The sequence below is a fragment of the Zeugodacus cucurbitae genome, chromosome 3, assembly GCF_028554725.1.
Source record: "Zeugodacus cucurbitae isolate PBARC_wt_2022May chromosome 3, idZeuCucr1.2, whole genome shotgun sequence".
Lineage (NCBI taxonomy): Eukaryota > Metazoa > Arthropoda > Insecta > Diptera > Tephritidae > Zeugodacus > Zeugodacus cucurbitae.
In genome coordinates, this window is record NC_071668.1 from 24,888,786 (window position 1) to 24,902,683 (window position 13,898).

The following is a 13,898-nucleotide window of genomic DNA, read 5'->3' on the forward strand; positions in this document are numbered from 1 at the left end:
ATAAGGGCCACCCTAATATATACATATAATTGACTCTTACTTCTTGGTGCAATATATTTGGCGTGATTTAGCTCAGATTTAGCTTTTACTAACAGCACCAGTAGTTAAAGCTACTGTTATAGGGACCACCCCAACCGCTTGCACAAACAATAGCTAATGAGATAAAAACTGTCGGATTTTTTTTACTTCAACGACTATTTTCGCGCTCTGGCAGTAATTTCAAACCTGGCAAATGCTGACACAGCATGACTTGGCATCGAAATAATTTGTTTACTTCGTGCACAAACTTTGGTGGCTGAAATGTTGGAGGAAAAAGTTAGTCATGCTAAGAAAAAGTTTGAAGTGGCAGAGCGGCAAAGTGAATGTTTGCAAAAAAGAAAGAGAGTCAGTCATGCAATTAAATTTGCGTTAGTGAAATAAAGATTAATGTATTTTGAATTTTCCACTAAAATTTCATTATTCAATCGGATGTGGCAAAAAAGCGGCGCTACCAAAAACTCGTGCGATGCTGCAAGAACGCAACCAACTGTTGTGGCATTGAAATCGTTGGGCGGAGCTAAAGAAGTTGGGGGAAAAATCTACTTTTAAAGAATTATTGGTGCGCACTATTAAGTAGCGTTATTGAATAAAGAAGTTTGCCAAAAGAAACTTAGCTATTGATGGTTCAACGTTACTAAACAAAAAAAGCTGTAAAGCTGAATGCATAATAAATAAACGTCACAGGGTGTGTAAGAGAGTCTGGACTCAATTGTAAAAGCAGTAAAAAATAAACGCTTAAACGCACTACTTTGTTTTTGTTTTATGTATTAAACATCTAACACGACCACACAACTGCAGCTATTTCTTCAGACGCGTACACGCATATGAGTGCGAGATTATGCCAGGGCAAGTACATAAGATTTGTATGCGTGGCTCCTCCTCCGTCTCAAAATCTCCTGAAACGCGAACTGCAACCTACAGCTGCATGTACGCGCAAGTAGTTTCTTCGCCTAGAAATTATTATAATTGCCAAAGTTTGTGACTGTGGCGCTATATGCAGTCATGACTGTTTGTGGCATTGATGGCCGCCTTCCAATAGTCGTTGTACTTCTTTTCATTTCTTGCTTCCTTAAACTTGCTGCTTTTATATTTGTTAATGCATGTTTGTCCCATTTTCGTAAAATTATAAAAATGCTTTAATTCAGTAAGGAATAACACCAGAAACTCTAAATCTTATCGTAAAGATGGTACAGAAAAGCTGCATTAAACTTATGGGTTAAAAACCATATCTCAGGAACTACTCGACTAATTCCAACGAAACTCGGTTCACAATTTTTTTTTGCTTCCCAATACTACAGTGTGGTTACAAATTAACGAAATCGGTTTACAACATTTATACCGCAATTTTGAAGTCCATCTCATACAAATACTACATTTAGAGTGTGGCATCGCGGCCAAATCGCCAAAATTGGACTATAACCTTTCAAGGCCCCAGATATAGAACATGAAGGTTTTTTTCAGTGTTTTTGGCTAAATCGGTAAATCTCTCAGATACTATTATAGCAACATTGTTTGTTAAATATCCAATTATAATGTCTTATTAACAATCTGTTTATGTATATATGTAAAGAAGTGGGCGGGCGGGACTGAACCACGCCGTTTTTCGCTCCTTATATTAAGATCTCTGTTATTACAATAAATTGACAAAGTTTAAAACCGAATATAACAAAATTATTATAACTCGCCCCGATCGTTCCTATGGGAGATATACGATATAGTCGCTCAATTTTTTTATAATATATTTAGAATATTTTTCTAGATTTTTGGTGAAAATTTCATAGCGATATCTCAATGGGAAGTATTTATGGCGGCGGCTTCATACAAGCGGACCCACTGTGCAATGGCTTTATATGCAAGTATGTCAGCTAATTGCCTTTCGGTTTTGTACTTTTTACAATTATTTCGATGCCATTTATTATTTTTTGTTTCATTAGACCAATTTAAATAGGAGTACAACAATCAACAGTCAAACTTTTATAGTTTTTACGAAATTGAGATCCATTAATGGATCGTCGTTAAGCACATGTTTCTGCATTTGGGCCCGTCTATGAAAATTATAATTTAAAACAAAAATTTAAATAAGCTTTCGATGAAAGCTTTCATACATTTTAAAAGCATGCTCTTAAAATCGATCCTTTGAACCACCAGCTACAACTAATTGATCACACCACTTTTAGTATTTATTTAAACGAAATTATTAAATAAGCTTATATGTCTGTTGATTTGTTAAATTATGTGAATGCACAAAATTCTTTGTAAACTAATGTTGACACAATAAAATTCCGAACTTAACGGCAATAAACGAGATATTGAACTGCAAACCAGCTTAACTGAACCATCCTAAATAAACTCGACTGCTTAATTTTTCAAGAGAAAGTATAAATATATAATATGTAAATTCGTTTAGTCTATATACATGTATATTATTGCACCGCCAATTCTTTTCCTTCACTGCGTTGTAATATATTGAGGAAACTTTTCGCTTTTACTGCTGCGAACTGTTGCACGTTTTTAAGAAATCATCATTAACATAATCATTATTGTGTGGTAACATTAATCATTGTCGGACGGACGGTGCGAAAAAATGGCAGCAGAAAAATTACCAAAGAACTTGTTTATGTAAGTGCCTGAAACCCACTCGCGTATGCACACATGTAAATGTGTATGTCGGTGTGAGAGTGCAAATGTGTGTTTCGAATTTCGAGTGGCACGTACACTTTCAGCAGACCGCAAAAAGCGAAAAGGTACCGCAATATTCGCCCCATAGAGTTTATTGGCTGGCTGACTGCCTGCCTGTGCGCGGCGGTTGGTCGCTCCGAATGGCGCAAAAGTCATGTTTCTTATTGGTCATTATTATAGCGGTGTGTAAAAGCATTGCAATAAATTGCAATAAAACTGAAATTAAATTTTTTATTAACCCACTATTTGTAGTATGTGGAATATGGAATGTGCCGGCGAGTGTTCGATTGGTTTGATTCTGGGTGCGGTGTGGTGCATGTCCCATTCATGCCTAGCCATGCAGCTAGCTAAAGGCAATCGACAAGGACACTGGGGACCGAAAGCACAACAGGCACGTTCCTTCCTGCCATCGATTTAAATTGCAAAAGCGCAATGCGAGAAAAATTCTCCGTTATAATATTTATTAAACGAATACAAATGGCATAGACAACGTTGGTGCCATAAATAAGTATACGCCGAGCAAAATGAAATTAAGATGATTCAAATGAGGTTGCTACAAAGGTCAGCTTGTAGCTTGTGCGTGCGGTCGTAAATATATTGGAGCTTTCACGTTCAGCATTATATAATTTTGAATTATATACGCGAATAGTAGCGGCATAATAAGGAAAAATTATGTACTTTATTGGATTCGGTTTTTCAATTAGGTCTAAGCTAATAATTTTCCACAGGAAATATTAGTTAAATGTGTATTTGAACAGTGTTATTGACTCAGCTTTTAAAAGTTGTCTTAACTCCACCTTTTTGATGTTTCGTGTATAAATAAAACATTATTTTACAAGTTTGTATACCCCTTTATATATACATCTTTTTTACTTCTTCTTCAACATCATCAATAACCTTCAAGTGTGTAAGTACTTACATCTACATTGACACCGGGCAGTGGAAATGCTTGTCCTGGCGGTTTATCGCGCGGCACATAACGGTAAAACTCATGCCCATCCTTGTACCATTTCACTGAGTACAATGACTCGCCGTCCAAGTTGTAACGGCAGCCGAGTTCGGCGCTCTTGAAACGCATTATATGATTGGGTATTTTCACTTCCGTCATCGTGAGCGAGTTGGATATGTCTGGAAGAGAGAGAATAACGTTTTTAAGGAGATTATATTTATTTTTACTTAAATGTGATTAATAATTGAGACGTATTTAATATATATATGGAGGTAATAATATTTATATCTCATAAATTGATGTTATAGGATTGGAACATTTTTTATAAAACATCAATTTCTTTTATATACATATTTATGTATAAACATATGTATTTTGAATGTCGTTCTGAGAATCATGAAGAGATTTTTTGGAGCTCTTCCTACAATTTTTTGTATTATATAATACTCTGAGAACATGTTTAATATTTTATTTTGTGTATTGTCTTAATGAACTAAGCCAGTCTATTAAATTTGTTTTGTCTTAAAGACACCGCTAGCGGAGAATGTTGTTTGTGGCAAGAGGCAAAGACCCTTGGATCCCATTCTTCGCTCTTAAATGCTGCAAGAAGGGCTCGAATCGAACTGAAGGGAGATAGGTAGGCGTCGAATTCTGAAAATGTGAACTTTGGACAACTATTTTTGGAAATATAAAATTTTAATTTTTGACTCTACAGCATTTCTAATATAAACTGAACCCGTATAATGAAATATGAGGACAAGGTGAATAATGCCCATATTTATTTCTACATTTTTAGTGGCTTCGATATTTAGTAACATACATAACGGAGCTCCATTCTCCTCTTGCGCTGAATCGGTGGACCTCACGCAAGCTCAGTAAATGCTGGTTACCAAGGTTTGTGGCCAAGGTGGAGCGCCAGGTGTCGGCGCTGAGTAAAGTACTCAGCGAACACTGCGGGATAGGCATACATGCGATGAGGCTGATAATCCGAACACAAACAGCAATAGCTGTATGGAGAAAGGCGAGGTGGAAACACCAAATCCTTTCTTTTTCCAATGTGGAGAACTAAGGTTGAAACTTCTCTGCAGCTACACCTTAGAACGGGCAAACTATGCGATATGTGACCCATACTCAAAAATCTATTGATATCAAAATGGCCTTTAGCTGTCCAAGTGGGATACATCGCGACAACTATTGTCAACATTAAAACCTAACCTAATCTACATATTATAATTAATAATGCTATTTCCAAATAGCTAATTAACCTATATCATTAATTTCTATCGTTTTGAAAAAAAAAATTATGTAAATCCATTTTTCTGTTTTTTTTTTATATCATTAATTTCTATCGTTTTGAAAAAAAAATTATGTAAATCCATTTTTCTGTTTTTTTTTTTTACTTTTGAGTTTTCGGGTTTCTAGACTCACAGTCGCCCGTAGAGGTCGTTTTAAAGAAGGAAATCACGGATCTTGATAAGGTAGCCGCCTGGACTGGCTCTGGAGCTCTAACCCATTAAGAGAATGTCGTAAAATATGCTGGTAGGTCAAATCTTAAAGTTAAATATTGCCCAATAGTATATATTCCCAACACAGTTTTACAAGTGAGACCGTAATTGACCGTGAGACCGACTTTCTATGACATTTTCAACAAGTCTTCCACACGCAATTAGACATTGACACTTAGAAAACCTAATGATCACTTACCAACACCGGAAGTTGTGTGTTATCTTCACTCATATGCAAAATAGCATGACGCCCTGTACTCACAAACCAAGCTTTCGAGCTGCGCAGAGTTGCATATTCATGACTGCAATTTGCCACATTTACAAGCTTTCTGTGAAAGCTTAGCGCATACAAAACAGCGCAACAAAGTAGCACGGCACAGTGCAAGTGAAACAGCTGTGTCGGTTTTTATTTACGCAAACACTCCATAAGCGACGACGCATCCAAAAGGTATGGAGGCACCCAGATGCATAATTCAGCAAGATTGCGACAATGCTTAGACAAAGCAAATAAGGCGTCACACCTCGAGACACGAACGCCGGACTTGAAAGCTTCAAAGAATGAAAAACAAAAACAAGGCTAAATGGAAAGGTTGCAGAAACTATGAAACTGCGACAAAGTCTAAGCGAGCATCCGCTTCCAGATACACACACATACGCATATCGCTGTTGTTATTTCACACATACAAATGTATTGACTGACAGCCCGAGTGCAATAACAAAAGGTCATTAGTAGTGGTGATGGTAAACGGGGCGGCTGCGAAAACAATGGACATTTAAGCCCGGATGAAATATCATTAACTCTAGCAGAGCCTTGCCTTGCCATTGTGCCGCAGCCAAGATGAGATGAATGAATGAAGTATGCCTACAACTCTATCAACACCGCCGAGGCTTACATGTCGACAGTCACTGCAGCACGAAAATAAAAGCGTAAAATAGCAAAGCGTTTGCTTGGCAAGGCGAAATTACATAGCAGAGTGGCGCATTAGAAGGTGAATGCAGTTCACATGTCGCAGGGATAAACTCACACACACGTTTGTATGAACTTGAATGCAAATAAGTGTTTGCAGGCGCTGCGTCAACTTTGTAATTGCGTGCATAGTTGAGTGTGTATGTGTGTGTGAATATGTGTTAGTGCCTGCATCCGTGTGCCAACGTATGACATCAAAAGATAAACTTATGCCGGTGCGCACCTTTTGCTGGCAAAACAAATTATGCCCGCCAGTATGACATGGCATATTTTACCCTAGCACAGGCATCACACATACATACATACATATATGTATCTTTGCATTTGTATGTGTACGTGTGTGAGTGCATTGTAAGCATCTAAGACACGTTGTTTATTTGAACTTTACAAGCAGTGTTAGTTATGTGACAGCCGATGTGTCATTTGCGTGCATTAGCAGGACGCTTGAAAGTTGCTCCTTTCTGAAAGCAGCAGCACAAAAGCAACAATCTGCAGTCTGCAGCAGCAAAAGCAACAACGCAGGATTAAAAGGTGGTGGTGGTGGTGGTAGCAGTGAGGCACAGCGATTAACTATTGCAGCTGTTATCTGTAATGTAATCACATATGCACGTGAGGGCTTGAAATGTTGAGTATGATTTAAGTCGAGCTTAAAAAACAAAACTGTTGAGAAACTAAATTTTTAAAATTTCACATGTACTCTGTTGAAATTTAAATTTTCCGAAAATATTGCAAAGTAGGAGTTTTCTGATTTTATAGGCATGAGACCTGTAAAAACAACATATTCAGTTTTTGCACCTCAAGATTGTCAGTCAGAGTGCCACCTATAAGTAATAAATTCATATAATAGATCGTAACCAACAAAATGATGTAAGGGCAAGAAAATCGGATGTCCGATAAAATTTGGTACAACTCTTCTCTGATTTAGGAGTGTTGGTGCTACGCCAACAAAATGACGTATTGCGAAAAAATATTATGGTCTAGGAAAAATAATCCACCTTATCTCCAATAGATTAGAATAGATTAGTAATCTGTATCCCGTGATATATAAGTGCAATCGGGTATTTGCAGGGAATTATGTACTATGAGCTGGTCCCCTACGATCAAAATCTTAATTCGAACTTCATCAGTTAACTATTGGACCAAAGGAGTTAGAGGAAGTTCATCCGCATCTTCTTTGTAGTCCGGACTTACCAAGTGAGTACCACCTTGAGGAGAAAAATTCTACTTAGCTAAAAATTGTGAAAATCGAATGTACTCGTTTTTTTTGTCAATAGGGACGAAGGTTTTTACGAGAGTGGTGGCATATGAAATTACCTTTAATATGGAACGAAACGATGCATATTTGACCGATCACGAACCATTCTAACTATGGTAACTAAATCATTCAATTTAATACAAAAGTAATTGATTCTAATGATAAGTTTTTGAATGGTCTACAACCATGCCCAATAGTGCTATTCGGAATAATTAGTTTAGTCAAATTTACAGTAGATTCAATAGAGACATATACTTAATACTGAAAATATCCAGCAATATGTAAATTCAATAAAGCTATATCTAAAATATGGATAATCATTTTAGAAATTTTCCAGGTTTTTAAATAAATAAGTTTTTACAAATTGCAATCCAATGCTCAGAAACATTGAAAAACTTACCTTTGAAAGTGCTTAGAGCTTCGAGAAGTTTCCCTCCACAGAATTTAAATATTACCTACCATGACCATCGACTACATGGAATTGCATTCCAACTACTTGGAAATTTCCTGCTTATATACATATGTATAAACTTACCCTAACATAGCCTACAACAAATAGTGGCCATTGCAAAACCGTTATCACAAAAGGAATTCTGAAAATTTCGCGCATCAAGCCGTAAATTATTTCAAACGCTTTGGTTATTTAAAAATTTGTATTTGTACAGTGATTGCTTACACAAGACTGTCTGCTTCATAAATACCTTCTCTCCGCTTCAATGTGTATGGAAATCGCATTATTGCACATATACTCACATATATTCGAAAGCGTATGAGTGTGTGTGTGTGGTTATGTGGTTTCTTAGCATTTTCACTTTTTCACTAACGTGACGACATCAACACTCCTCCCGCCTTGTCTACCGTTTATTTGCTCGGTTGCCTTTTGCTTGCGCTTTTCGCCGTTTTTGCCGACAGCCGCGGTGAGCGGGTGCTTGTGTTGCTGCGGGGCAATCATGGCGGTAAAACTGTTGAACAATGAAGCCAAGGAAAGAAAACAAGCAAACGCGCTAGCATTACTTCCCCCCCACATATGTATATTTATGAAGAATGCGACGCCAATGTGCGCGGCAGCAGCGCCCTGTGGCAGCAACTATGTAGAAAATCAATTTCGTTCTTCATTTGCAGTTGGCAATTTGCATAATAAGGTCGTTTGGCGCAATTTACATGTGAATGTAATAAATTCTCTCTCTCTCTGTGTGTATGTAGTATGTTCACATATGAAGCAGTTAGTGTGTTTGTGCATCAAAACACCGGTTGCAAGCACGCAGTTTTTGCACATACATACAGTGGAATTTGTGTTATTGTTATTATTTTATAATTGCATACATATGCATTTATATTTATTGATCTTTGGATGAGAAGGTGAGTGTATATGTACACATATGTGTATTCTAGCGTGCAAAACTGTTTGTGCAGACTGGCAGTCTGTCGCCTTCGCTAGTTGCCTTGGCGTACATGATTTGTTCATATTTGTTGTCGCAAATGCGGATCTGATCAAACCGTCATCTTTTGTACTTCAAAGTAGCAGTTTCCGTTTTGCATAAGCGCCTTCCGGGTACAAATTTGGTTGTTATATGGGAGGTGTCAAATTTCCGACTTTACTATGGAAGCTTAAATATTGGTAGTTAAAGTTAGTTCTTTGCAAAATAGTCGCCATTCAGAATTCTTTCGATTTCATTTTAAAAATATTTCTAGTTTTTCGTTCTATATCTCTCTTTGGGAACTCTGAGTATGTGTTTGTTTTAGTATTGAAATTTATTGAAAAAATTCTTTCTATGAGGAACAAAAAATAATAAAAATATATGAAATATATATGAGAAGGTTTGAACTTATTTTACAATAAAAAAACAATCGATAAAAAATTTAGAGAGACGTTTTCTCTTTCAACAAAATACATTTTCAAATGAAGAACTTCACATTAATAAGACATTTTTTCTTGAATACCATTTATAGACATCATCACTTTAAATGGTGAAACGTACTGTATAATTCTCGAGGACTTCAATTCCGTAGCAACATTATCGAAGTATATATCCGATGAAAGGATGTTTTTTTTTGCCTAAGAGAGGTAAAAATACACTATTGGATAATGTTCGATATTCAACCTTATTTGTTTTCAAATGTTTTTAAGTAAGAATTCCTTGCCCATAGAGGGAGTTATATCTCCATAAATTAAATGAATAAGGTCCTTCTCCAAACAAACAATCTGAGATCGGTTCCCTGGTATAATTAAAAACCGTATTGCCCCGGAAGCTGTTATATGCTGTGATCGCTTTGATTGATTAAGATTGACTACTTTTAAAGGGTAAGCAAATGATTAAGAGATTTAAAAGTAACCTTCATGCGAGTACGCAAAATATCTAGATGCGATAGTTTGTCTTTGTAAAATCTAAATTTATAATCTATTAATCCAAACTAATCATGCGTCGTTTTATAGGTTATGTCAAGACCTTTCAAAAATGTATAGTATAGCCAGATACGAACTCTGTAGCGCTTTATACATAGCCGCGAAATTCAAAAGACAAAAAGGCGGAAGGAAGATATTTGCCAACCTAATCCTGCGGCGTTTTTCACAAAACTGTGCTTACGTTGAACAAGAGTTCTTGAGAACTACCCCACAGATCTTGATGGATTTTTAAACAGTTTAAATTTGTTTAAAGGTAAAAAGTACTTACACAAGCAACTATTCGAAAGTAGAAATCCACTTTTAACAGCTCCAAGACATATGTAAATCGTTACTCTACTTTGAAAAGTTATTCGGTTAAGGGTATAAGTAGTGACAGCAAAGGCTCGGTTTCAACCCGATTTCTTAGTAACCTTAGTAACTTAAACGAATAAAACAACCCAAGCTTGTCTAGGATCTTGTGTGGATTCTATGTTTATATTATTTATTTTTTCAGAATTTATGCACGCATTCTACAAATCAAAAAGGTGAAGAGTGAAGATGAAAATAAAAAACAAACATACAAATAAATAATTAAGAATAAGAAATATAAAAAGTTAGAAAGGAGTAATGGAAAATTCCTTTACAAAACGCATAACAGTGAAGCAAAGAGTTTATTTCTACTTTACAAAGCGCATAACTGTGAGAAAAAGAGTTGTTGTTACGAGAGAAGTATGGCATCTCCGCTGGCTGCAAGTTGATTGTGCTGGAGTTTTGTAGAAGAAGCAATTTCATGCATCGTTTAATTTTCATTCGGGTTTAATTTGTGCAGTTTTGCGCTTTTGCCTTCATTACTTTAGTTTTCTACAAAATGCCTCCTTGCCATCTGCTCATCTGCCGTAGATATTTTCAACACCATAGTATATATGTATGTATGTATATGGTGGCGTGTAAACCCATTATGTTCTTATGGCTTTGCAAATTGTATTATGTTTACATATATGTGTTGTGTGCAACACTGCTTTCCCAGCTGGTATTTGAATATATTTAATTTTTTTCTATCTACTAAACTATTTCACTACAACTTTATTTGTTTGACAGATACATATACAGCCACACATACACATACTCATGCAAATGCAGCAGTGAATTTGTTTTGGAATATTTCTTCATAGCGCCTTTGAAAATGGAAATATTTATTTTTTCCTTGACTTCCTTGGCAAAAATTGCCAAGAAGTTAGATTTGATGAAAATTTACAAAATAAAATAAAATTATATGAAGCGCATGGTAATGTGCACACGCCCCTCCACCTAATAAAATCCCGTGTTTGTGATTTCTTTCACATATACATATATAACCGTACATACGTTGTATGTGTGTTCAGAACAAATGTTGGTGTTTGTGAATGTGTTGCTTTTGTCTAGTGCTGTTGAGGTTCTTATGTATATATACAATGTTGCTAGCTTGTGTGGCTTGTGTTCATCGTTCTCCATTTCAATGCTTATTATTGTTGTTGCTGTTTTATTTATTGTTGGTGTCAAAGTCGGTGTTTATTTGTTTTAAATTGCTTCAACTGCTGCCACACACTCACCCATTTGTACATTTCGGCATTTGTTGGTTTATGCATTGTTTTTGCTTTTGCTTTTTTGTTTCAGCAACACAACGTTTGTTGCACATACCATACAAGGGTACAACTGTATGTATGTATATATATTTGTTTGTATGTAAAGTGTTGTGCTATTGTATTTACATATTTCTTCTTCGTTTCGTTCTTTAGTCTGCCTAAGCCTTTTTGTCAAATTGCCTGGAATTTTATGAACTTAATTCTTTATTTTTGCAATGGTAATTTTTCGAAGTTGGTAATGCCGGCTTAAGTGCCACTTTAAAATGCCATGAAATAGTAGCAAAAAATATTCATTTCAGCCATAACATAAAACCTAATGAACGGCAAATAATAACAAACTTGTGTATTGGCTAAATTGTTGACTTTAAACTCTTTTTCGGCGCATAAAATCGAATGTGTTTCAGTTTCTTTAGTGAAATTTTTGGGTAAAGCAATAAATTTGCCCATCGTGTCTAACTGATAGTTAATAACCGTGGCAAAAAAATAAAACTTATATCTCTAAAATCATACTATTAATAGTAATAAATATTTCAATACAACAAATTTAAATAAATTGCAAATAAAAAATTAAAAGATGTGATAAATATTTCTAAGCTTTTATAGCAAAATTTTTATCAAAAAATATATAATCGATATTATTTAATCAACTGAACGGAAAACAGTTTATGAATATGACTATCTGACGATACGTCGATATTTCCCTGAATTTGAGGTTAAAACTAAATTTAGATTTTAAGTAATAAATTCCTAGCGAAATAACGACACGTTTCTTCGTTTAATTCTATACCGAACTTATCCTAACTAGTGTTTTTAATTAACGTGGATACCTGCCGATGAAAGGCTTAACTCCACGTGTGCTCAAGAACACAAGGGTATAAATTTACAGCGTTGATCAGCGCCCTGATTTTGCTATGCACCTTTTAGTACCAATTGGCGTGTGGTATGGACACACTAACACCACCTTGGTTGGGCCGAGGCCCATCGAAAACCTCTGCCGTTCTTTGGGTCCGGCACCCGGTTGCTATGCAACTCCACACCGAGTAATCAAAGGCCCTCTGCCTGCATTTACGTTTCAAACCACAGAAGCAAAGCTCCCTGGGCTCTTGCTCTCCGTGTCACCATTTTAATGTCTTTGATGAGACTTTTTAGCCGAAGCTACCTCTGGTGGACAATTGTGGCTTGAACACAATTCAAAGTCCTTAATGATAGGAATAGCCGTTTCTTAGGAAGAATGTTATATCAAATAGGTAATATAATAAAAGTTCAAGTCAAGAAATATATTATAGCGCGCGTAGGCAAAATCATTATGAGACATCCCCACTACTTAATTTCCCTCTTTTGAGCTGAATTTTCACTAGAAAAACAAACTTAAGAAACGCAATATTCCTGAAATGCAGTAGAACTTTATGAACCTAGTTAAAGAACTTTAAAGATTTTAGGTTTCAGTTTAAATCGAAAATTCAACCGTCTACTGAAGAGTTACCTCAACTAAAATAATAATTTTCTCGCTGAATATGTAAACAAACCTGCTTAAATTGTAGTAAAACTCAGTTCCGCTAAACGTTTAAAAATTCTCGGTTGTAAAAAGTTACAGCGTCCAAAAATGTGGTAAGTGTTGAACAAATATGTTTACACCCATGCAACTACAAATATATGTACCTCTACCCTCATGCATTGTAATTACCGTAAACTGGCAGTATCAACTGGCGGCGAAAAAGCGCAACACTAACTAACTGTACACACACGACACCACAAAGAGTTTTAACGATTTTCGGTGCCACTTCGGGCGCTAAATACAACAGCAACAACACTGCGCTGAAGGTGCATAAACAACCAACTGGTAATTGGAGAGCAGGAGTAAGAGGAGCGCAAGAGGAGACCACACACGGCAAGAAGCTTTCGCCACTACCTAAAGACTAGAAAATAATGCAACCATTTTGTTAGCTACAAATAACTGGAACACAAAGGCAACAACAACGCGCAGCAAAGCCTGATATTACGGAAGCAAAATAATAACAACAATAATAATGAGAATTTATGATGATGTTCGCCGCTTATGTATGTAGGTGACAAAGGGTGTTATGTGTGTGCGCGCGGTTGGTGGTGTTGTAAGGAGTGAAGTGTGTCGCCTGAGTTGCGTGTGTTTGTGCATTTGATGTGCGGTGCGCAGTAACGTCACAGTTACGCTCATAAAACGGCAAAACTGAAAAGTTGGCGACATATGTGGCTTATATTGCCAAAGTGGCAAGCTGGGTAGTTGCGCTAGTTGCACTACTAAATGTCAGTCAACATGTGGAAAAGTGTCATTACACGCCAACAACGCCATGCGATTTGATCAGCTGTGCATGATGTTGTTACAACCGCACGCACACACACACAGCGTGACTAGTTGACTGACTGGCCGCCTCATATTTCGCTTGTTGTTGCACATGCATAAAGGAGTTGCATGGTAGTGTAGTTAAGTGTTTATTGCATGTAGTTAGTATATGCAGTTTTTAT

The 13,898-nt window shown here is 36.4% G+C and overlaps 1 protein-coding gene across 1 annotated transcript in view; it reads right to left on the minus strand.

Annotated features, from left to right (window-relative positions):
* The window catches only part of LOC105216915 (uncharacterized), a 61,223-nt gene that overhangs the window by 11,103 nt on the left and 36,222 nt on the right, over positions 1-13,898 (minus strand). Inside the window, exon 3 of the mRNA XM_011191667.3 lies at positions 3,638-3,846. Within this exon, the coding sequence (XP_011189969.2) occupies positions 3,638-3,846 (209 nt within the window). The remainder of the gene's footprint in view (positions 1-3,637; positions 3,847-13,898) is intronic.